This window comes from Anopheles ziemanni, chromosome 3 (assembly GCF_943734765.1).
Source record: "Anopheles ziemanni chromosome 3, idAnoZiCoDA_A2_x.2, whole genome shotgun sequence".
NCBI classification, from domain to species: Eukaryota; Metazoa; Arthropoda; class Insecta; order Diptera; family Culicidae; genus Anopheles; species Anopheles ziemanni.
In genome coordinates this window covers 73,998,406-74,025,282 of record NC_080706.1, presented here as the reverse complement: position 1 = coordinate 74,025,282, position 26,877 = coordinate 73,998,406, and the positions used below count along the sequence as shown (strand labels likewise).

Genomic DNA, 26,877 nt, shown 5'->3' with positions numbered 1-26,877 from the left:
GCTAAAAGGTTTCATTGTAATTCATTTTCAGATGCGTGTAAGACAAGTTTAATTTACTTAGCTTCTAGAACAAATTGATTTATTTACTCTTTCAATGAAAAATACCTGGAAACAAGCCACAGTGAGGCAATTAATTAAACTGGTGCCTATGAAAATCTACACATCATTCTTTAATAGTCCCATAGTGAATCAGAATTCCAACAAATGTTCACCGCTTTTTTCGTACCACGAAAAGGAGCAGCTAGACTTCATTATTTGCTTGCCTTTACCCTGTCACACTTTTCCGAGTTGTTGACCGACGGTCGGTGGTCAACCTGTTCCGAAACAGTTTCTGCATTAGTTTTACTTTTCCTTCATTTCCAGCCGTTTGCTGGCCAAACAAGAGCACTACCATGCGAACCCTTATGCAATTTCGAAAGGAATAGAGTTCGTGCCGTTTGGGGACAGCTTCCTGCAGTAGTACACAAAACGCTTCGCTCCCAACCGTAAAATTGGCAAGCGTTTGCGAAGGATGAAAGTGGGGGGAGTTATCAAATAAAACGGCGAGAGGAGGGAGAGAAAAATCAGATAGTGTACCAACAAGTGCAACATGCATGCTTTTGGTAATGCTTCGGAAAGTGTGAAGCGCTGTCAAACAACACGGTAAAAGAAAATAAAACCGAAATAAAACCCGCATCCAAATCCTTCGTGCCGAGAGTTGAAAGTTGCGAAAAAATCCAAAGTTAAACAGTGGCATTGTCGCGTTTGCCGGTAGAAAACGCAAACAGTAAATGGGACCATCGTGGTGCGAAAATAGTTCTAAAAAAGTCATCCCACCCCTAAGGTTGGATCTCAGTACACGGCGTGCTTAGATGGACACTACCGCGAAACCACTAACTGTACATTTGGCATCCGGCGATGGTGAGCATGCACATTTATAGATGTAGTCACGAAAAGAAAAACGCACAACTGACCTTTACGACCGAGTCACGGCATACATATGGAAATGTTACTTCGTGAAATCGTAAAACGCCGTTAATCGTCCGCTCCAAGCGGGGTGGGAAGGAGAGGGTAAAGTTGGACAACTTTTTACTACTTTTCTCCTTCCCATTTTGCGCTACTTTTCGTCACTAAAGCGACCACTAGCCTTACTTTGCGGCTTTGCTGCAAGCGAAAGCAAAAGAAAGTATATTCAAGGACATTATTTTTCCACCAAACACATCCATTTTCTCGCACTTAACGGCGCCTGACGCACCGGTACTAAGCGTCCTGCATGAATTATTCATAGAGAGTTAAATTTAAACATGGCATGGGGTGTTTTCGTTCCTATCTGGCAGTGAGTGAAAGATTTTCAACGCTTTTAACAGTTGCATATATGTGATTGAAAACATGCATCAAAAGTTACTTGCGCTTGTGCTAAAAAGGACGGCTTGTGGATCATAAAGGGGTGAATGCTACATAGATTGATGAGGAAAAAAGAAGAAAACTAAACTTAACCGTGAACCATTTGGAAAATGTGAAAGTTCAAGCAAACCATGGTTTTGGTTTATGCACATACGAGTTGAAAAAAATTACAAACTGGCATTCTATGGTGAACGTGATGGAAATCTGCTACGTAGTGTTTAATTTTTAAGTTTAATTTTAAGCTTTATGTAGGTAATAAGTTCCGATAAATTAATAATTTGTAATTGAAATTGAAAATATTAGTTGAGACACGATAGCATTTTATCGCATTACACAATCATTTAATTATTTATCATTATGTTTAGTTGGAACGGCCAAGCCGTATCAATAATTTATTTATTTATAATAACATAACATTACATAAGTAAATTGTATAAAAAAATATTGTCTTAGCTGTCCAAACACTTTCTGACGAATAAATTTTTTTATAATTTATCAAACTCATCCAACTGAAATGATATCGTAGAGACGGTGAAAACAAACTGCCTCACCATAGTCCCGTATAATTGCCACCGTCTGCAGAGAAAAAAAAACAAAACTCAGGTCGGAAAACATGATCTAAAACAATAGATTAAAATGAATTCCTTCATTCATCCATAGAACGTTCCATGCTTTCTGCCAAAGAGAAAAAAAAACGGACGTGAATAACAACGATCTAACCCATACGTGCCATGTGTGTGTGTGTGGGAAATCTGCATTTTTTCCTTACTCAATAGTGCAGCGTGGTTTTCCTGCCGGTTTTTTTTACCGTATCAGGCACGAAATTGATTAAATCTAAACTGCATAATTTACACCTGCACGTGGCTGTCAGCATCGTGTCGTGTGTCCGGGGAGGTTGAGCTGCGGACTATGAGCAAGGAAAGCGAATTTTTATTCCACCATTTACCACCAGCCTTCCGTGATGGTACGCAGGAAAGGAAAAGCTGGCTTTTTTTCTCTTTCTCTCAACGCTATGATTCTCCTGCAGTGTAATCCGGTTGCCGTTCGATGGCTTTGCAATGTCAGGGACATTCGTGGCGTAACAACACGTAAAAGCAACTGCACACAATGGCAGGCAGATGCAAAGAAAAGCATGCCATTTGATGGGGGAAGAGAGGGGGGGGGGGATGTGGGCACCCACAAAAGACACGCCAGCAGCAACAATGCGAACAATGGGTCGTTTCTTAGCAAAAGCTATTTTAATCTGTGGCAGGTTGCAGTCGCGCTCCGCAGTGGTTTTAAGCTCGATGCGACTCGGGGGGGAAAAAAAGGATGCATAAACGTACACGGGGTAGCGCTGCAAGGTGCATATTAAACAGTGCCGTTTGCCATCCTTGCCATCTCTCGTCCTTTCCACGGCGGTTTTTTTTTATGCCCCTAGATCTAGAGCACCCGATACAATCATCACATCACTAAGCGGGCTCGTTGAGTGGCGGAGGACGAATCATGGAGGCACGCGAGGGGCGAATCAAAGATCGCTACGAAAGCGGAAGTTACAAAGGATGGGTGGTTTTGTAATTACAGTCCAATGTGTTAGGAATTAAAATGCAATTAAGCATTATAGGGCGTAGGAATGGCGATGCAGCGATAAAAAAGGATCACAAAAAGGAGTAAAAAGCACCACAGCTTGATGCAAAACAACATTCAGCCCATAAAAACGATGGCCCTGAGAAGCGGGTGGGAGGGCACCAGAATGAAAAACTATGTTACAACAGTGTTTTACAACGGATCGTGTCCATTCCACGGCGTGTTGTGCAGGCAAATGGAAAAATAATTCGTAGTTTCACATCTAAAGGCGCGTTGCATTTCTGTTTTCGTCCTTTTCGAAGGCCTGTACAATTTACTTTACACTTGCACTGATATTCTCTTTCTATTCGTTATACTCTTTCCGACCTACCCTTACGATTCAGACGTTAAAGGTATTGAACTGAATTGTAAACTTTTTTATTTAAAAAAAGAATACTTAAGCCTGCATTTGTTACTTTTCACAGGATAAGTTGCGGAATAGAAGACAAGAAAAATAGATGTGTTGAATAATCTGATGAACAAACAGATTGTAATTCGTACAATAAACAAGAGATTCAATTAACAAGAAGTCAATTAGTCTCCATTCAGAGTTTGACCGTACAAAATCAAATTACAATTACTCGAAAAAGTGATACGAAGATGAACGCTGACGTTTGAAGAGAAAAGTTCCTTCTTGTGATTTTCCTTGAAATTACCTTTGATTGTTTAATTCAATTCATGGTTTTAGAATTTATACACTTCTTTCGTCTTACTTGTTGTCTCAGAAAGTGTTTTGCTTAGTTTTTCACAAATTCATAAAAATGGAAAAAGAGAAATCGAACTGGAAAATGAACTTTTATCAGTTAAATTGATGCTAGATTTTCAAATCGTCGTGCAGTTAGAATGTTACTATGTTTTTAATTATATCGCTATATTTCTTGGAAAGTATTTATCGAATAAAATTAATATCTCAAATACAATAAAATACTCCTCATTTCGTTTAGTCAAAGATCATTTTCTCTAGACACTTCAAGTTTCGAGAAGATTCAAGTGCGTTTGTAATAGAATAACCGACTCATGGAACACATAATTTTTAATGATACCCATTTTTCTAACATCGTTTTGGAAACTTTGCCTTCATGTAGGGAGGAAGAAATGGTCGCAATAATTAGTGGGAAATGAAAGAAAAGGAGTAGGAAACCGGAAGGAACGAAGCTGGAAATTGCAAACTTTTGCCGTAGAATAAACGATGCGATAAACTAATGCCCTGCCAATTCTGGAAATGGGATTTTCTGGGTAAAGGAAATGACCAACGGAAACGGAGCTCGCAAGAAAGCGCAGAACAGCGCGCCGGGCGTAATGCACGTTGTCCGCTGAAAAGACTCAATTTGCCGGAGCTAATTTTGCCGACGCAAGCACCGGACCGGGAGGAGGAACTTCCGGGACTCGTGCGCCCAACCCGGGTGTACCGGAGGGAAAATTAATTTAATTTAAATCATTTCAAAGTTCATCTTTACCCAATCCCAGCTTTCCGCCCCGCGACGCTCCCTCCCTCACCTCGCTCCCGAAGACGCGGGAGTTTCGTTTCGGGAAGTCCCTTCGGAAAGCGCCCGCCAAGGAAACCGAGGACAAACCGCCCACAAGGGAAGTACGCTGTTTCGAATTGTTGCTCGGGCACTTTTCGGAAGCACTTCAAATGATCCGTTTCCTTTGCGGGCAAGTGAAGGGGAAGGAGGTCCCAGGAAAACAGAACTGAACGAGCGATCATCGTCGTCATCGTGCATGGGAGTGTTCCGGGTCGGTTGCTAAATGAACCACGAACGATGACGTCGAGCTGTTTCGGTGTGGATTTTGCGAAGCGAGCAAAGGTGGCTGGCTCGCGTATGCACGTACCGCTCCAAGAAGGCACGAAGTCTTGGCACGGATGGTGTCATTAAATTTAAATTAAAGCCGAAGCATTGATTAAAAGAAAATTATGTTCCCCTAGCAAACGTGCCGAAGGCCCGACCCGATGCAGCGTGATTTTCCCGGGCGAGCTTTCCCCGCGCGCACCCTTCGCCGCCGTCGACTTTTCCGTGGCGAACACGTGGCCCATCGGGACATTATTTCATACTCAATATGCACTTCCCAAATGCAGCCAAGCCATGCATGCACAATAATTGCCGCGTTGCTTGCTTGATGGGAAGTAATTATAGCGGCCATGTGCCACCGAGGGTTGTATATATAAATAAACTTGGAAGGAAATACGGCGCTTTGGTGAACCACGTTTAATCATCATGCAATTTGTTCAAATGAGAGCTTAAAGATAATTTGATTAGGGCAAAAGTATACCAATCGAGAAACCTCGGGGCGATAATTGAGGTTGAATATTTACAGGCGATAAATGCGTTCTTAAATACCTACAAAAATAGGTTTGACTATCGTTTTACACCTTGTTTATATTTTTACCAGCTGATTTACCACATTTCATCCGGGAAAACAAAATTTTTGATATGAGAAATGTTTTCGTTTTATCTTAAGTTTCCAAGTATCACTTTCGAGAACTCAATCGAGAACTATGAGTATAAAAACAGGACTTTTAAAAAACAACGCATGATTCACCGTATGTCTATCAGCTCAATTTTAATGAATTTACGTTTTCTGACATTCCCGCAGTTGTAAGGATGAATTTGAAAATTTAGTATGAAACCTTTCGATTTAGTGTTCATAACAGTTACATAAATGATACTCAATTTTTTTCTACCATTTTTGGGTTACGAGATTGCATACGAGCAACCATTTCATTTACTTCATGTAGGATGACAGTCCATCAAATTATTTCTACGCCTCAAGCAATATTTAGGTAAGGGTTAAAGAGTTAACATGGTAAGAAAATGAGTTCAACAAACTTATGATTAAAAAAATAACTTCCCTTCAATCAAACAATGCATGTTTGTCATAAGAATGAACGCTTATTGTCTTAAGTCCAGGAATTGCAGAAGAGATTTCATATTGCAAGTATGGCCCTTCTTTTTAGTAACCACAAAAGTTGCGAAATTGCTGCTAGTAATATTGTATTTTTACTTTTTCAGCAAGTTGGAGGTAGTATGGGGGCTACCCGTTTTCCCATCCCTAGAGTGGGAAATTTAAATTTCACCACATGATGTTTATTTATTTAAGAAGTTCGTGTACTACTTTTTACGATAACTTGTTCTAAAGTTCTTAATTTATAATTTTTTCTTCATTCTTAAAATATAGCTGTTCGGGAGGGATGTAAAAAGTATGAGAATATCAACAAAAATAGTTAAAAAAATTCATCCTTGGAAAAATTGAGATAGATATAGATTTAATTTGGTTACTATTGGTCCACTTTAAATATCTTTTTTATGACTTTCTAGTTAGCTTGTTCCTTTTCAATTGCAATGAATCATTCTAAATAACACGCTGATGTCATGATTTCGTCATGTCGTTATGTCTCAATTTGCGGGATGAGGCATAAACAAACACAAACGCTGAAACGAACACCACTAGGCACGTTCACTTAAGTCCCCAGCCACTAACAGAACAGCGAAAGGGCAAATAAACATGAATTGTTCCGGAAATGGGGTCATATATTAGCTTCATGTTAACCGTCATTTGCTTCCGGGGTCCGATCGCCTTCGTGGCGCGTGTGCCGCAACAAACTATCGGATCAATTTCACGCAAATCATCACTGTTTGCGAGTCGGGAAGGACGAGAAAAAAAAGAGTCCACTCATCAACAACCTTTTGCTGCCACACTTGTTAGTAGTTTAATTAAGCAATCTAATCCATGCACCTGCTAAACGGATAAGGGCTTTCCGCGTACTTTTTTTTCCTTTTTTATTGGGAACCAACTCACACGGGACATGCGGAACAAGCGGTAGAAATTTCCCTTTGACACGAAGTTTGTCGATTTTTTTTTTGCCTGCCCACCCTTTTACCCCACGGTCACGTCAAAAAGCATGACTTCCGTCCCCATTTGGGGGTCATTTCGATTCATGTTACATTTAATTACTGCTTCCCGTTCCGATACACGGACACGGAAACCCTTTCGGCGGGTTCCGTTCCTAACTCTTGGTCGTCGACGAGGTGTATGAAAATGGGAGAAACAACAAATAAACCACACGGAAAGGGCACTGGGTAGACGGAGGAAACTTAATACAGTTGGTCGGGAAATCGTTTATTTCCATCGGAACGAGTTTGCCGAAGAAAATGTTTTGCGAGTGGAATTGGAATAGAAAACGAACAGGAAAAAAAAACATGACCAAGAATAAAACGAAACAACCGGTGGCAATATATCCTGGAATTAGTCATGTCTAACTAGGCACCGCAAAAAACATGAATACCCGTAACGGAAGGCCGCTTAGCGCAGGGTTCGATGCTTTAATAAATATTCAAGAATGTTTACCCAAAAACGAAGTACAACATCTTAGCAGGCCGAGACGAGACTCCACCATGAGCCCCAGTTGGCCTGTTTTTCGGACCGGAAATTCGCCACCCAAAGGATCGCTTTCGGGGCGTTCCGTTTCGTTTCTTTTTTTTTTTTTTTTTGTTGCTCCTTCCGACACAGACTCTTCCAACGCGACTACAACGGTATTATCAGGCTCACGCTGTGACCATTGTTGGGACCCGGGGCCCCATTTGCCAGCGTCGTTCATAAATTATAACTTTCATGTAATAATTTTGCCTGCCCGTCCGGGGCTCACCACCACACGACGTTGGCCACACGACGACCGACCGCCATTTGGGCGTTTCGTTTCGCCTTATCGGGTCCGGAGAAATCTTAGGCGCGAGCCGGCGCTTCCTTCAGTTGTGTGCTCCGTTATGGTGTGTTTTATTTTATGCTCACCGGACGATGTTCGTTCGTTTCGAGTGCATGAACTGACCCGGGTGACCCGGCCCCGACACCCCCGGCGAAGGGGCGACCGGCAAGGGCGGACAAGGTTAGGTTAGTAATTACCAGATTATCATATTTCACAAGATATTCTTTCGCAACAATTTGCATAACAGTTGTGACAAACGCAGCGGCACGGAGTATGTTTTAGTCGCGCCGAATAACGCGTTCGTTGCTCCCGATGGAACAGGTTTTTCCTCACGAGACCACATACACATTCGGCAAATTAATCAAACCATCATTCCGGAGATAAGAGTGTCCGTTGCAGAATCCCAATCTTTCCCGAAATAATGAGTCAAATGAAAAAAAAACAACAAGAAACAGTTAAGATACACCCCGAACCGGCTGAAGTCCCGGACCCCCTTCGGGCAGAAGTTTAATGGACAGAAGTAATTATTTTCCATATTCTCTGCACAATTTGCGCGAGTTCCCTTCGGTCGACTGCTCCCGCTCGGCGGGTGTCCTGCTGCGAGCAAGAAACAATTGTACCGAAAATGGAAAAGTTTCGTGGATCGTACAGTTTGTTGCAGACCTGACCGGGACGCGGAGACAGGGAAAAAAAAAGTTTTCCAACCGCGTTTGCCACAAACTGTGCGAGGGAAAGCGACCATTTGGCGCGGACCGTTTTACAATGTCCGGAATTCCATCCGAACGCAAATCAAAAGCATGCATAATTCATTTTCTTTTGGGTGAATTCTTCATTTGTCTACCATGCGATTATGAACAGTTTACAATTTCAAAGAAATTAACAATGCAGATGTAACTTTTTTATATTGTGAGTGTACGGCCGAAGCATTGTTCAGCAGAAGAAAACACAAAGCGTATTCTAAAGGATCAAAAATAATTCACTTTTATTTTAATACGTTGGTTGTTCTGGAAACATTTTTTCTAATTCATAAGGCATCTTTCACTAAGCGCCTTTCATCGGAAATGGATTGAATTTGATGCAAAGTATGCAACAGGAATAGTTTAATTAGGTTGGACAAGAATTAGACAAAAATAAACGGCAAGGGATGCAAACAATTCATTGTCTGGAAAAAAGTATAATTCTAGCACTTAAAAACTCAATACAGCCCTGAAATCATTTTCTAAATACTGTGACTGATAGAAACTAAAACTAAATGGCGTTAAATCAGTAGTAAAGTTATTGTATTTATTTATTACAAGGTTCGTATATCAACATAAACTCCCAAATAGTGAACTTAATATCGATGACTTTAATATTCCTTGCAAAAAGAAGCTAAACGTCTCGGACTGATGTTAGACAAAAGAAAATGCTATAATGAGGCGTGAACAAGTTTTCGAGAGTTTGAACAGTTTTATTAATATCTAAATTAAATCTAAACTAAACTGAAAAAATTAAATATTGCTTTACACTACACATGTCCGGCTGGTTATAACATATGCAACACCAATAATAAACTCCATGTCAAAAACTCACATAATGGAATTGTAAAGAATTCAAAACCAACTTCTTTAATTAACGTTCCAACTTGATACAGCATAACGCATGTAACATCGTTACTATCAACAGCAAGCAGTTAAGCAACAACTACCATACACAGTATAGTACACATTTAAATAATTCTAAGAAACGAGTTTTCAATCGGTTCCACTTAGTAAAACCAGTGACAATGTAAATAAATATAATAAGTCGTAGTAGGGTTAGGAAAGGCTAGTAAAACTAGTTTTTAAAATCTATTCTACCTAACATTTTTCATTGCATTTAAGGTTTTTTCCAACAAGTTTTCCTCTTTTTATTTAAATTTACATTAAGGTAAATACAATGTTTGAGATGCAAGGCTGGAAAAATATTTGGAAGTAATATGGAGAGGGAATAACGTATCAATTAATATCATAATTTAACTTTACATGCAAATTGGTATCTAATAAATGAAGTAAAAAAATACATATGTGTGTATGTATGTTTTTAAAATTAAAGCGACACTGGAAATGTATGTACTTCAAGATAATACCCGGAAAGGTGCGGATGTATTCGAAAACTTTGGAAAATTAGAAGATATAAACAAATGACCTTCTTAGCGTAAGTTCAACAGAAAAAATCTTCAATAAATACAATGTTAGTAACGAATGGCAGGATCATGAAATAATTGAAGAAAATTTGTCACACATAAGAAATCTTCTTTTAAACAAATAAATATTCCTCTTGCAAAGTCGTTAAAGATGATGGTCCCGAAAGCTTTCTCCTCTTCTTATCCCTCCGTCACCCTATGATTCTGGTGCCCCCGCTACTCCCATGTGTGATCCCAAGTAACGTTATTGCTTCTCGCATTATTTCAACACTACGACGCAGCGAAACGAGCGATTAAGTCATTAAAATGATTAAGCAATTACGCAGGAGTGTAGAATGTTACCGAAAAAACACTCCTCCTTCCTCCGCTCATTTTTGTTGTAAAATGTGCCGCTAACCTCGAACCAACCAAACGCCAGCCGGAGCAGCCACAAGGCCACGACGACGGACTGGGGGCGCCAAGGGACCGCGAAACACGGCACGCTGGATTAATTGCCACCATTTCGCCCTCGTGGCATCCGAGTCCGGGTCTCATCTCGCTCGGCAAAATTTCACTTTGATGCCTTATTATCTTCACCCGCACAAAACGTTCCCGGGATGTGTGTAATTTAATGGCCGTTTCCCTTGGCGCCTGACTTTTCTTCATCCCCCCCTCCTCCTCCATATCATTTTTGACTTCCGGCAATAAGTGTTAAAATCCCGCCTAATGGCGGCTGACGGTTCCATTCTGCCAATTTCACTCGTCAACCACGTCAAAAGGCAAATGTCGCACGACGACGGGCGTTGCCTTGCGGGATTGGTTTAACGTGTTTCTTTTCCTGCAGGAGTTCCCACACTTTGCAAGGAGGTCCCACAGGTTACAAATTGTCATCAAATGTACCGAACCATAACTTGAAGATCATTTAATAAAAAAAGATATATGAGCATATATATTTCACAACTCACTGAAGAGTGATTCATTGCGGAGAACAAGGCATATAACAAGGAGGTAGCTTGAAACAAGTGAGTCTATGCTTTTTATTACCACAAGCTTGTCGAAACTAAAATATAATCCTTGCATGAGATGCTGATTATTTTTCTTTCCTTTCCAAAGAATGAAAATTATCCTGCCTAAGAAGAGGTTTCAGCATCGTTCACGCACAAACTTTTCCTAAGTTTTCGAAATGCTTCACCGAATCGGAAGTTGTGGTTTCGGGAAAATTGTATAGAATCCATCACGCAAGACCATTTTTCCTAGGTAGCAAATAGTGAACAACATACACCCGCATATTCGACACACTACACAAACACACAATAAAATGTACGCACATGTGCCACCGGATGCGTGAATGTGCGAAGTCGAGAAAAATAGCGACAAATAATTGAAACCGGGAGTTCTTGTCGGGAAATTTACGATGATTTAGGTGAAAGTTGCGTCGGCAAAGTTTCCTCCACGCATCCGCCTACGAGTGTGGTGACGTCCGGGCTGCGAATGGTTTTGATGGCTCATAGAGGTTGTAACCACCGCCACCATCGGTAGTTCGGCTTCAGCCCAGCTCCGGAAAACCCGGACGTACGATCGGGTATCCGGATGCAACAGTGTTCTCTCCCGCATTGAAACCACCGAAAAATTATCTTCCTCTGTTCGCCCCGAAAACGTAACGAGCTCGCCAATTAAAGAATGTTTCGATGCATAAATAACGCGAACCTTTTGTGGCCGCTTGGATCTTCATCGTCGGCTGAACCCGAAAGCGCTTGCCTTTTGCTTCCGCCGCCGGTTCCCGCTTCGGAGCGACGGAACGGTGCGAGACTTCCTGTGCGCCGGCCGATTTTCTTACGCCGCATCGGTGTGAAAATTGCTCGACCTTCCGGTGCCTTTGTAGGAGTAGGGTCCTCGGGCTGTACGAAAGTGTCCTTAGCTTCACGAAGAGCAAGGCGAAGAAAGAAAATGATATATTTCCCTGGAAATCGTTGACGGCCGGAGACAGGGTACTTTTCCGTTTCAACTTTCGAAATGTTCTTCAATTGTTACAGCGCTCCGGGAGACTTTTCCGGATGGTTTCATTCCACCGGAGACAATAGTTCACTGAACCGATAAAACGCAAGCAGGGAACGTAGAACCTCTGACAGGGGAGTCGTTGTAGAGCCAAGCTATTTAAAACCTCACTTCCTTCGTGTTTCCAAGATACAAGAGGAGGAAGATTTCATCGGTTAATCCGAATCTTCGTCTCATGAAATACCGAGAACTATTATTTACGTAAAGCGTATACATTATCTTGAATAGAAAATAATATTAATACGCAAAAAAGATTCACTTTGCGATATTGGTATTAGAAGAATGATAATTAATAAATCTCAAATAAGGACATAAAATAATATATAAATGCATTGGAAACCATTTATCTTGTTCAATGTTGTATAACAAATTTATATTTGGTAATTCATTTTCGGTGGACATTCTCAAAATGCAGGGATACTAACAGCGTCTGGAAATGGATCTTCTATTAACATTAATATACTCAGTAGTGCCCTTAAATCTTCTTCAAACTACTGTGACAAACGGTAATTTAAATTAAATTTGCAGTAAATCAGTAGCAATATTGTTCAAAAGGTTCACAAGTAAAATTAAAATTTTCTAACTAACGTTAAAAGAGATTTTCGAGATTTTAAAAAAGATTTTCGAAACTTACATTAAAAATACTATAAGAAGCTGTAAAAAAAACTTTAAGAGTGTGTATCGCTTTATTAATAGAAAATCTAAACTAAATTAAAATATTAAAACTTTTGTCTAAACTGGCTGTGTACGGCCGATTATAACATATGAAGAGTCGATAATAAGCTCTATATCTAAACAATGAAATTGCAAAGAATAAAACAACACAAAACACAAATTACATTATGTAAAATATCGAGTCGAATAATATTATTCGATATATCAAATTATAAACCCTTATAAACCACATTTCAAGAAACACCAAATTATTACCTTTTCAGCAGATTATTTAGTTTATGAACAAAACCTCTCCGATTTATTGCACCCAAAACTAATCAATAAGGAAGCATTTTAGATAACCTCTCAATACTCCAACTCAACTTCTCCTTCCATCTGCCTGGCTCACAAATCGTCCGGACCCATCGCCCCGAAACCGGAAGGAACACTCGTACGATCGTCGCCGGAAATCCAACTCGACTCGAAGGCAAATTTGTTCAATTTATCTACCCATCAATTGCCGATAAGCCCGTCCGATCCGAAGCATTTCACGGCGTGCGGATTGAGCGGATCTCGGTTTGTTTTGCCGACGCCGGGGCAAACAATTTAGTTCGATTTCCCATCACAAACAGCGACCCTCCGCTTCTTCTCCCCCCTCTGTAATGGCTCACGAAACGTGCGGAGAAAGACCCCTCCGGCAAACAATAAGGTGTCAAGAGGGTTTTAAGAGTGTGCGATGGTGGGGCAGGCTTTTGAAAATCGCATAAACCTGTTTGCATTTCATCTAAATCGCCCGTGCAGAGTACCCTTGAAAATGCGTCCACGGCGGGGCGATGGAGGCTTTTCTCGTCGGTTTCCGCGTCCCGGCACCTTTACATCGTTCGGCTTTAAAATCGATAGCATATCGAAGACGACCAACAGTGGCAGTAGCTGCTGGTGGAGCGGAAAACATTAGAGCGAGAAAAATAAGTTGGAACGTTTTTCTCAACTTTTTCCAAAGCAGAGGAAAGATAAAATCAACCTGATTACACCACAATCGAAAACAGGTTTGCGATAGCGAAAAACGACGATAATGATGGTGCAAGATCAGGAACTTTCGAGCGAGGGGGAATAAAATAACGCTGCCAGCGATAGGATGCAAGCACCTGGAAGGAAAAATTATTTTCCCCGTAGAGCGATATCAACGCTCGGCAATCATCCAATCAATGGTAGCTCTCATCAGCATTCGTAAATCAGCCACCAGGAGTGAAGAAAGCAAGAGGATATTAGAGTTTGCTCTAGCTTGATTCTACCTGCCATCATCAACGTAAAGTTTTCCTACCCTACTCTCCTAACGTGTGCTAGTAAAAAGGTGGTTTTGTGTTTTATCTGTCAAAAACGAAACCAAATACATTCATGGGAATAACGAAACTGAATCGATTGAAGACGAATGAAAGGTGCTTCTCCGGAAACCGGAGGCACAATTCCAAATAAAGTCGTGCTGAGAAGATCGATCGCAGAACGAGTTGAACTCGATTCAATGAAAAAGGGTATGACACAAGGACAACATACTTTCGAAGGCTTCATCAAGTGAAGGAACAAAGACGAACAATTTGTATCAGACCCGATAGAACGATAGAGTGATATAAACGATTTTCAATCGAAACTAAACACAGTATGGTGGTTTATTTTCGAAAAGGTAAAATGAAAATAAGCAAATCTAGAAACATACAGCAAGCATTGAACAAGTTTTGTTTACTTTAAATTTAATTTTATCTACCCACAAATTTACTATTCATGATTTAGGTTTTTAGCAAAACAGAGAGTGTGATAATTTCAACGATTGAATTATGTTAGAGATATTTTTATGAGCTAAAAGATGGTAATTTTTTTTGTGAAAGCCTATGTTACATCTACTTCTTCTACTATTTCCGAAAGTATGTGAACACATATTAAAACATAGTTTGAGAGTTTACTTCTGTCAAACAGTAATTGCACTCGTTAGTTTTACATCAATATTTTGCCGTTAGTGTTAATGCCTACGGTGCATGATGAAGCATGCGGTTTTCATGTTTATGCACGAGCTCATGTTGGGACCATCCGTCCTCCTTCCGGTCTCGGATTATACTTTCTCCCCCGAGAGCGATTGCATTTGCAAAATGGTGAATAATTAACTCATCGCTATTCAAATCCCCATCGCTAATGCAAGCCCCACTAATTGCTGCAAGCAAGTTTCCTCACCTCCTTTTACGCCATTTTGTTGGAAGTAGGAAGAGAGACTGCCACTCCGTGTTTGTGATTTGGAATAAAATTCTAATAGAATTCAAATCTATTCCGTATCCACCCAACTCTCGGGCACATAATTCGCTTAAATGTATCGAAACGTGGTTGATTGACATAATTACACCGCTTCCGGTCCGTCGAGCTGGGAATTCCGGCTTTCCAATGCAAATCCGACGTGTCCAGCTTACCGGCGGGTACCGGCGGGCTCGGTGTCGAAGATTAACCGAGGGTTTGCCAAATTCGTAATCGAACCCCGATATCCCGGAGGATCGATGGCAAGCATCGGACAGGTCCCGGAGGGGATGCGAACGGCGCGGAAGTGAAAACTGAACAAGTCCGGTCAATAATGCTGATTGTTTGCCCAAAACAAGCGAGCGTCTCAATTTGGTTACACTTTGCTTCGTTCGTTTCATTTTAAGTAAATGGTAGCGTTCGGAAGAGAAAAGGGGTGGCTTAAAGGGACCTGAGGCGAAACGCCAAGTTTCTACACCGAAAGCAAAGCCTACGACCGGGAAACCGACCACCCGGGGATGATGGGACGGGCATAAACAACAATTATAATTTTGTTTGGTTCAATTACAGCTCAACCGAGCCGAATCCGACAGGCGCCCGAACCGTTCAGGATATGTATTTGCATAATTTCGTATTTCGAGCGAAGCGCTACGTGCGTGATCGGTTCCAGGGTCACGGTAGCCAAATATCGAAAGCGCCACCATTCGGAGGGAAAGTTGAGTAACACTAGCTTTGTGGCCTTGTGATTTTAGTTCTGTTTGCTTATGAGTCAGATGTTTCTCAAGCTGAAACAAATCGATAAACTAACAAGGTGATTCAAACATTCCACAAGAGTGAAATGGCGCAAATTTTGTGTTTATTAAAACTTTATCCATTATATATTTTAGCATTTTATTTATGTGTAGAGTTTTGTGTAGACTGAAAATGCTGAAATGCTGATTCTGAAACATTCGACAAATTTGTTGAAGATTGAAGATCTTTTTTTTTTTGATAACATCATTTTACAGATTTACTTACACAAACAAAACAAGTATGTACACATTTTTCACTTTTTGGTAAAAAACAACACATCTCAAAACCCAAGTAACATTTTAAGTTTTATCATGGTTCTAACGTTGTTGTTCATGCTCATCATTAAGTCTCATCTGAAGAGTAAAATATCTTAAAGGTTGTGATAAAACCTTCATAAACCCGTTTTAAGTGTAAGAGGGCCCACTCTACAGAACGTTGTAAAAACCATCCCTTAAAACCTTTTCTAGACCAAAAATCACTGATTGGTTTTAAGAGAAGGTTTTAAGAAGGACTTAACAGCGTATTTACAGACTCTTCAAGTCTACTAAGATTTTAGACTTAATGAGCGGTTTTATAGCTATCCTCAAAAGGTTTTAAGGATGCCAAAATTATTAAAACTATTTTGCCTGCTAGGAAACCTCTATAAAACCAATTGGACTTGGTACACCCATGTTAAAACATTGATAAAACTTGTTGAAGTCTAATAGGTCTTGGAAATGTTACTTGGGAAATGTACAAAATCTTTATTTGTGTTGCATGAACCAAAGGTTGTCTACAATTTTCTGTAAGTTTTAGGTAAAACAAGGTATACAAACATTCGTAGCAATTACGGGGTTATCATTAATATTAACCAACATTTAGACTCAAACATAGTTCTAATTCAAATAACCCCAAATCCTCATATGTATGCATTCTGACAACTACTGTAATCCTATGACAACGACATATGTCAAGGTGTATTCATCAAATGTTATACAACAGGGTTTATACAACACGGGTAATCAATGGAATATCCTGTTATTGTAACTATCAAATTAAAACATAAACCTCAAGTCAGGAGTAAAAAAACAATAATTCTTTTCCCAACCTCTTCTTCGTCGAGCATTGACGGGGCGTCAAGCTAGTCGAAATATATAAACTATATCGTTGTAAACTTGGTAATGATGTCAAATCTTTCATGGGATGTGTTGCAATGTAATTGGACAATGTAAAAAGGACACAGAATAATTTAAATGATTATTTAAGTAGAACATGTTCGTAAAAACATCAATAAAATATAAATAATTTACTGTTCACGTTATTTACTTTCGTTAATTAGTTGAAAGCGACGCGTTGCGTCTAGAATGAAATGAAAACAGTCTTCTTTCATGGTGACAAGGGAACGATTTTAAATATTCTTCAAAAGATTAGCTTCTTACATTAAGCACCGTCATTCTTGCGAACACGCTTCAAAGATATGCAAATGATCAAAAAAATGGGAAAGGAAAAACGAGAACAAGTTCGCCATACTTACCGACGACGCTGAGCGTCACGAAGTAGCTGCGCACCGGCTGGGTCGATATCTGGCACTCGTAGATGCCGGCGTCCCGCTTCTGGGCCCACTTGATCTGGAGCGTCCAGTCGTCGGTGTTCTTGTGGTGCGTCGCCTGGAACCGCTGGTCTGACGTGTACGTGTAGCTGCCGACGGTGAGTATGTGGATGTCCCGATGCCGAATCCACGAGACCTGGAACGCGCGAGGTAGCAGCAGTAGCACGGAATCCCATTTGCCAAACCCGGCATTCCATCAGAGCCAATCCGAGGAGCGCGCAGCATGAAATGAGAAATGCGTTCGTCGTGGGTAAATATTTAATTTGATTATTCAAAGTGGCCTCCCGCACAAACATGGCGCAGAATAATGGCTTTCCGGGGGCCCCGGTTCGGCCAGCTTTCGGTAGGACCTTACCCTGCCCCCAAAGTTGTGACTTCGGTGCTGGCTAAGGTTTGACGATTCCTTAATAATTTCTCGATAGCTTTCCCAGCGCTCTCGAGGAGCGTTCGCTACCTGCCTCGGACCGGATCGCTGCCAGCATCGATTGCTATGAATACTAAATCTGTCCCCTTCCCCGCCGTGGAAGCAGCCAGGATTTGAAGAGGCGAAAATCGACCTTTTCGTGTTTAAATTTGTTGCCCCTTGATGGAGCGCTGCTAAAAGCGCCCATCCATCTTGAGGACTTTGTGGAAGGAAACAGCTGCCTAGAGGAGCTTTTTTTCTCTCATTCTGGATTCATCTCCTACCCCAGCTTGCTTTGTCTAATGTCCAACAAGCGCCAGAACAGAGAGATTCTGTTGCGAATCCTACGGATTTCTTTAGCCGTCCCTTCAAAGACTTTCTTAAGTTCCCCAAGCTTCGTTGGATTGGGTACTGTCCAGTTTAGGGACATGGATTATAGCTACGCAACGGAAAAGTTTAACTTTTCCTCTGGTCTCAAAATATCTCAATCCATACACTTGGCACCATTCTCCAACGGGAAGGAAAGTTTTCCCATGAATCCATAGGGGAAACTTTGTAATTTATTTTAAATCACATAAACGGTTCTTGAACCATTCGTTGGTCGAAGGAAAAGTGTAGAAGAAACAGATCATCGATGTTATTCATTTCTAGGAATTTCAAATCGGTTCAAGGAAGTTTCCTACTGTTTGATCACCACCAAAAAATGTAAAACTGTCTAATTGCTCCTAATTCAAAATGATGGACCTTCTTCCGACGGCACCGTTCCGATATCAATCATAAAAAAATAATAATATCCTTTCTTGGCAGCTTGGCACTAAACTTTCAAAGGCCACAGGCTCCGAAGAGTGGCGGAAGAGACATCATTTAGAAACCCTCCGACCGACTCATAAATTTGACTGCACCTTAAAAGGTTGTTTTGATGAACTTTTCCCACGGCAGTGTCGGTGGGCGGGTGCTCACTCTAGAGGCAAACCTTGTGCAGCTATGGCGTCGTTAGAAAGGTATAATTACGCACAGAAGTAGGTGTGAGGAGAGGCCATTTCTTTGATGATCCTGCGCGATCGATGTGCACTAAACTACGGCGGGTCTTAAAAGCTGATAACGCGTCCAATGTAAGAGAGTTTTGGGTGGTGGATCAGAGGTTGGGTGGAAAAATAAAACGGAACGAAATGACCCCCGAATGGGCGGTTTTAGCAACAAAAGCGGTCCGCGGTGATAGATAACCGCCGGCAGTAAAGTGTCCTTCCGGAACTTCCGGGAGGGAGGCCGCCATAATTCGTCCCAGCCAGCGTTATCGACGCCAAGGCGACCTGTTAATTATTGCCGCCGGAGGAAAATTTATGAACCCAAGATCCCACTCGCCTCGGCCACTCTTTTCGAGGTGGGGGCCATTTTCTAGCGTTCCCCGGCTTGGAGTACGGTTTTGGACGAAAACAATCGAATTTTTGGATCATTTTTATGTTGCCGACAGGCGGAAAGCGGTGGCAGGGGAATCCTTCGGGGTTGACTTATGCGGAGGTTGCATAATTAACGCAAGCACTCAAAAGTCGGACCCGGTGAGCTCCGGCCCTTGGTGACCCGGGAGAAAATCGAGGCTCTTTTTTCCGACTTTCCCGCCAGTCGCAGGAAACGCAGGATAATTTGGCTCGTTTGTTTGTTTGTTTGCCTGTTTGTGAGCCTTGGCGGGAAAGAAGGTAAGCAAATTAATTTGTCTTTCCGTTAATGAATGTTTATTTTTCCTCGCTAGCCGCAAGGGGGTCGAAGGGTTGGCCAGCGCTTTGTGCTGATTGTGTGTTGGTGTGTGCGGTTGGTGGGAAAATTAATCGAAATGTAGCAACACCCTGCGGGAATCATTAAGGGCGGTCGGGAAAAATTTCCCCATGGGCCGCGCGACAGCATATGGTGGGAAAATGAATAAATTTTGGGGTTTTCTGTCGAGTCACCTGTTTGCAAATAATGCGCGTGCCAGCATTGTTTTCCCGATCGTTGCCATTTTGTGTGGGTCGGCAGTCGGCCGCTTTCGGTCCGTCAGTTTGTTCGGTACGGAAGCTAATTTAAATCATTCCGTATGAGTGCTCCTGGGAAAAGGGCTTCATCATTTATGATGCAAAAGACATGCCAGAGCAAAAATGACGATTGGGAGCAGTTTTTAGAAGAACGAAATGAAAAGGAGCCAAGCGTAGGAATTAAACATTTTTAAAGGCCATTCTTCGACCTACTTTTGAAACCTACTTAGTTTAACCAGTTTTTGATATCATTTTGCTAATGCAGTTTTTTTTTTATAATTTTCAAATATACAAAACAATTCTATTTAATGCACTTTTCGTTTTTTTCGGGCTTTGGTGGGTTTGGTTTGTAAGCTTATCAGCCTCTCTTATCGGTTAGTTTACGCATGTTGGTAGTTGGTTATTCCTGGAGCGTTTTCTTATCAGTTTAAATCCACTGTTGTGAAAACAACGGTCCGTTCGGGCAGTTCAAAGTTTACCGGTTGGGTAGTAGTAGTGGTGATAAGCCGCGTCCGCTAGCTTGTCTAGGGCCGTAGGGTCGATCCAAGAGAGAGACGACCAGCTGACGGACGCGGCTGAAAAGAAGATAAAAGTGTAGTGTATTGCGGCTTTTGGGCAAGGAAACCAGGTTGATGCTGTGTACTCGGACTTCAAGTCAGCGTTCGATCGGGTTAATCACCAAGTGTTACTGTCTAAACTGCGTCATTTAGGGATTGCCAATGACTTTATTTCTTGGCTAGCGTCGTATTTGTGCAATCGAGTGTATAGGGTAAAGATTGGGGCAGTTGTGTCACGTTCCTTTATTGCGGACTCTGGAGTGCCCCAAGGCAGCAATTTGGGTCCTCTGCTTTTTGTATTATTTGTTAACGACCTGCCGCGATATCTTCAGTGGGATTCTGTGCTGATGTATGCTGACGACGTAAAAATTTTCAACGAAGTGCAAATCCCTAGCGACACTGACCGCCTTCAATCTGTGATACATAAACTGACTCATTGGTGCCATATTAATAAGCTACAACTTTGTGTGGATAAATGTTATGTGATTAGTTTCCATCGGCGTAAAAATCCTTACACTCAGACTTATGTGCTCGATAGTCAAGAGATTAACAGGTGTACTACTGTACGTGACCTTGGTGCCATACTTGACGCTAGTTTGACATTTCGTGAGCACTATGAGCATATTATTAGTAAGGCTAACAAATCGTTAGGTTTTGTTTTAAGGAACTCTACGGAAATCTCTGACCCTGTGTACCTTAAATCCTTATATGCGGCGCTGGTACGATCAATACTTGAATTTAATGTTGTTTTGTGGGCTCCCTATTACGACGTCTGGAACCAGAGGATAGAGTCCATTCAGCGTAAATTTACTCGCGTCGCCCTACGTAGGCTTCCTTGGTGGACTAGCGGCCCTCTGCCTGATTACCAGACTCGTTGCCTGCTTCTCGGTCGGCAACCCCTTGAGCATAGGAGAGGTGTGGCTCAAGCCATGTTTTTGTTCAAATTGCTGACTGGTGAAATTGATGCACCATATATTTTGAGTCAATGTCCTGTTCGTGTTCCTGTTTATTCTACGCGTAATAATGAGTTCCTATATGTGAATCCTACTACAACGAGGTACGCTGAAAATGCTCCGATACTCGCAATGTGTCGTTCTGTGAATAAGTTTAGCAATAGAATAGATTTTAACCGAACCTCTGTTACTGTTAAGGAATCACTTGTCCAATGTTGGCATAGTAATTAGTTATAAATGTTAACTGAAGATTGTTTTGTAAACTATTTGTTAAAACTGACGATTCATTGGGGTAATTCACCTGTTGAATCTTGAATAAAGAATAATAATAATAATAAAAAGGAACTCCAGCCGGGACACGTGATGACATTTTTCGGTTCAGAACAGAAGCAAAACTAACACGTGTACATTTTTTAACCATCCATTGTCGCTCTAGATAAGAAAATAAAATAGGGACAAGTGTTTATAAAAACGTGTTGAATAAAGATAAATTGAAAGAAAATAAGATTGGACCGAGAAACTGTTGCAGGCCGCAACACCCACGTTAAAAAATCACGAACAAAAAAACTTTTGTGGTTAACGTTTGATACCAAGCACTATTGAAGTGGTTTTAAACGACTGCATCTTTCGTTCGTTTCGGTTCCTTAACAGCAACCGTCAAACATTCATTTTACTCTTGTCAAAACACGAAATGAACAAGCAATTTTATTTGCCCAACTAAAATTTCACTTTAGGTAGCCAGCCTAGAAATTTATTTTAAGCAGCCCGTAGACGTCACATATTAATCTGTGCAGATCTTTGACGTCTACAGATTTGCTTTGTTCTCTCGTACCCATCGTCTGTCAAACATCCCTCCAGATATCCCGAATATCTCGAGGGATGTTGGAAAGAGCTAAGGAAAGGCTGTAGACGTCAAACATCTGTGCAGATTAATATGTAACGTCTACGGCTTGCTTTACAGCAATGAAATGTGTTTCACGCTTGCTTTAGAAGGAGTCAAAACTATAAATTCGTTTAGAAGGATCGTTAAACCAAATAAACAGCGTCTTTTTATGCGATTTAAGTTCACTCGCATGATCCACAACGCTAAATGAGTATTAATACTAATTTTATAGAAACAATTATACATCTCGTTTACAATTCTACAGAGGTTGTTTACCGGCTCATCATTGCCAGTTGACAGTTAGTTGGCGTTACTTTGTTGTGAGTTGTGTAAACGCAAGATGAATTCGGAAACTTTCAGTCAACTGAAATGAAGACGAATGAAAGTTTCCGACGAACAAAAAATGCTATCATCTATCTGCACCTTTAGACTTATCAAAATAGCTCAAATTCTCCATAAACAAACATTTATCATGTACAGGTGATTTATTTTCGAACTCAAATTGACACCATGACGACAGCACACTGCGAGTCTCATATGCATAAAGCTCATAAAGCAGTGATCAACGCTGGGAAAAGTGTCCATTCCGGCGCGAGTTAGTCCCGTGTCAGCGTTCATTTGTTGGATGTTTTAAGAATGACAACAGAATGACCATCGCCAGTGTTTTCATACCACCAGGGATCAGGGACTCCGTCCGTCAGAATCTAGGGCGAATTAGTAACCCACCGACATAATGCAACCGAACCAAGTTCCAGCTAAGCTTGCCACCCGACCGGATAGAATTGGGCGTTGTGCTGTCGTTCGACCGAACCAGAGTGACATTGTAATCCTCCCTTTTATCGCCCTGATGAGCCTGATAGGAGTTGCCGGAATCCCCATCCCTTTGGCACACCTTCGGTCCGTGGAACTTCCAATGCACTTTGTGTGGGGAGGGGATGTTTTCTAGCAGCTGGATCTTACCGTTTTGTTGGCCAGGTTCTTCACACGACAGCTCAGATAAGCGGATTTGCCGACGAGCGCGGTCACATTCCTCGGCGTCGTGTCGTCGAAGTAGGGATCCTCCCACTTTCCGGCTTGGACCAGCGATTGCGGCTGGACATGCTGCTGCTGCGGCTGCTGATGGTGGGACGTCGCCGAGCCCACCGAGCCACCCTGCGCCGAGGACGCTATCGAGGCGGCCGCAACGTACGCGCTCAGATGGGCCGTGCTGGTCTCGAGGAATGATTTATACCCGTCGATGGGCTGACTCTGCTGGATGCCACCGCTGGTGATATCTGTAATTGGAGAGGAAAATTGTTTCAGTACATCGATCACGCAAACCACAAACTGCTTGTTGTTTCACACCCTCGCCGGCGGCGGGCGACCCACGACGAGGGCATTATGGGAGGGCATGTAATGTATGCGAAGGGTAGGGTTTGGACCGTTGCGGTTTATTAGTTAGCGAGGTGTGGTCGGTCGGTTTCGACGCTGGCGGGAAGCTGGCATAATGGCATCGTATTTGTTTGCGGTTGGATGTTTCGACCGCCATACCCTCCACTCTCCAACCTGAAAACCCTTTGACACAAGAAGCCCTGGAGTGGAACCCGTGCTCACCGATTGCAACGTGGACCAGCTTTCCATTAGGCGCGTCACGTCATCTCACGGTCTACTCCGTTGCCCCATAGACCAACAAACATCGTCATGAATCCTTTATCGAGCAGGAACTGTCTTATCTTCACCAGCTATCAGCAGCTACCGCTGCAAAGAGACGTGGACACCGTACCGAACGTCACCACTTCCACTCGACCATATGCGATAAGATGCGTTTGCGTAGTGTTTGTGCAATACATTGGCTTGCCCTTTCGTGAAGTAACACGAAAGTACATGTGAAGTACCAGAAAGGGGGGAGTGGGCAAGACACGGTGGCGTCCAGATTGCGCCGGTCGCTTGTTCGACGCCGTTGTAGCAGCTAATAAATAATACAACACATTCGCTGGACAATCATTTTTCATTCGAAATAAATGATCCGTCAGTGGTGTCCGGCGTCGTGGGACAGGGGATAAATTAAATTTTCCCTTCGTCGTAGGGAGGAAACAGTTCCTGGAAATGTAGTACCTTGCAATGGCTCGAAAGTAATGGCACGACGATTAAACAGTTTTTTGGCAGGAATGTTAAAAGTTTCCCAGCATCATTAATCATATTTTCATTAGACTTTCTTTTATTCACTTTTGTGTTGAATATATTGAGGGTTAGAAAATAAATGCTTACAATCAAAGATTTTTTTACAACTTTTAAAAGTTAGATAAGAAAATGTATTAGACGAGTTTGTGTAGGTTCGTGGTGGAATAAAATATAACTCTGCAACGGTAATAACCACTTCACTTTTCCAATTACTTGACTCGAAAAAATTTGAACAATTCATATTTCATCCAAATATATCAAAATCATTCGAATCTCATATCAAAATCATTCGAATCCTCACTGAGACCAAACCCTCCCCTGTACGGGAGGACTGACCATTACTATATACGTACACATAGGGTAAAAAGTCTCGTAAACCCTTAACGGGGGAGACATGACCAACAAAGTCGTTACGCCAAGAAGAAGAAGTTCATATCAAACGGAAAATACTAGAGTTGTGTGAATCTGATTCAGATTCATGAATTTGAATGAATCTCTGCCTTATAAGGGTTTGATGAATCATGAAAACTTTCGCCAAGAGATTCATGAATCCCAAAGACACGCCAATGAGGGTCCTTTGTTTTTTTTTGTCGCATTGTCCAGACCTATGAAAGAATCGGGGAGATTCATGGCAGATCCATGAAATATTCATGAAGATTCATAAAGGTTTCAAAAGATTCATTAAGCTTTGAAGATTCGAATCCGCAAAGATTCATGAATCCATCTGAATAAATTTTAGGTGACAGAGTCATATGAATTAATCTCGCCAAAACATTAATTAAGCACAACACTAGAAATAACCACTTCACTCTGCCAATCATCACTTTACATCATCATATGATATCATCGTATCATATCATCATATGGTGAAATTGAACGAAAACCTGAAAGTGTTGGTTTTTTATTCTAGAAAATCAGTTTCGTGCGCAAGGAAACTACTAAGTGTAAATTAAGGGTGTACTATCACGGTTACTATAAAAAGCGTAGAATAATTGAAAAGGGCTACTTATTCAATGAAGACGGTTACACAGTACATTGTACGCTTTATGAAATGCGTGTTGCCACCAATCATGGACAAGTTATTGACGCGCTTGTTTGAATTTTAAATTATGTTTCCCTACATTAAAGGCACATGCAAAGCATTTATCCAATTCATGAGGTAGTGAGTACAAGAGATTAAAAAACCGTTATTAAAGCTAATCTGGTGATTATAACAATGGATAAAGTTAGAGCAGGAGAAAACATCACGTTTGTAAGTGTTGGGTAAAGTTTTTCAGTTGATTTGCTTAAGAAGTACTAAATGTTTTACAGGATATATCGATTGGTTTTACGATAGTCAACCAAAACATATGATATATTTAGACTTGTTGCTCCTTCAACTAAAATTTCCAAAGTGTCACTGTTTGTCACTTTATATTCTAGCAAAAATGAAATTAATTTATGTAACTTGTTTAAGCCAGCCCGAGCGTTGTCTCTTCATAAGAAAAGCCAAACAGTCATATGCGGGTATCTGGTGCATGTAGAAATAAGGAATAAAAACCTTATTTACACCGAGACACCAACAACATCGCTAAAGTAGGTGCGATCATAACCAGAGACTTTTCGTTTGTTCAGCAGCTCTAAATGGCATTGTTGGTGGAAGAGTGAAGTAGATTATAAGTTTAACACGAACACACATGTGACAAGACTTTACCACGAGCCAAACATTGTGCCATTGTACAATACAAGGTGTGCTCTGTTTTTCACGATTTGAAATATATATATTTTCCCGTCTTTCGACACAGTTTCCAGTGTAGGCCAGCAGAGTCGCAGTCGAGCTTTCGAACCGAGCGGACGTGTTCTGACGGAGCTCCCGTACGAAAGAACAGAGAAACAGAGAATAACCGAAAAAAAACCGAGTGTTCTGACGGAGCTCCCGTACGAAAGAACAGAGAAACAGAGAATAACCGAAAAAAAAAAAACCGAGTGCGCCACGAGCGAGGCCATACTCAGCGGCGTGTTCGATCGTGTTTGATCGTGTTTGACTGAGGAATCACGAGTCCCAGTCTGGTATAGTGCGAGTGTGTGTGCTTGTGTGCGCGTGGCAGGCGAACATCTGCACCAACGGAAATTCCCCAGACTGGAATAGTGTGCTGGCGTTGCTGAGGGCCCAAGTTGAGAGCGGATTTGAATGGCAGCTACACAACAAGCGACGCGATACTCGACCCGCCTGGCAGGGAAACCACCAGGCAACCCGCCGACAAGCAAGCTGCCGGTGCGCCCCACGCGAGTGGTTAATAAAGCTGGGTTGACGGACCCGATGTCCTCCGCAGCGCCGACCGGGAGTATAGAGGCACATTCGGCCACACCGCCAGTTTCTTCGCCGGCAAAGAGCAGCCAAGATAATGTAGAGGCAGCCGAAATCTCCCCCACAGCAGATATAATCTCTTCGTTGACTAAGAGAATAGATGGGCTGAGCGAGAGGGTGGAACTCCTGGCCAAGGAGTTAGATCATGAGCGGCAATGCCGGCAGTCGTTGGAGGCATTGCTTAGAGGGAGAGAGAACCTAAACGTGGGGGAACTGATAACCGAATCGACGGCGGCGATACAGAGGATGATCGCGGAGAGCCTTCCCCAGGCAGGAAAAGAAACTGGGAGATCCCGTGGTAGACGAGGGAGACGAAACCGAAACCGAAAACAAGGGAAAAATTCCCCCCCGGCTGCGGGGGAGCCGCGCGGT

At 41.8% G+C, this 26,877-nt stretch overlaps 1 protein-coding gene across 1 annotated transcript in view; it reads right to left on the bottom strand.

Moving 5' to 3' along the window:
• LOC131285454 (uncharacterized) overlaps positions 1–26,877 on the bottom strand; it is a 127,894-nt gene that overhangs the window by 5,836 nt on the left and 95,181 nt on the right. Inside the window, exons 2-3 of the mRNA XM_058314310.1 lie at positions 22,959–23,272; positions 17,122–17,332 (exon numbers count right to left, since the gene is read on the bottom strand). Of these exons, the coding sequence (XP_058170293.1) occupies positions 17,122–17,332; positions 22,959–23,272 (525 nt within the window). The remainder of the gene's footprint in view (positions 1–17,121; positions 17,333–22,958; positions 23,273–26,877) is intronic.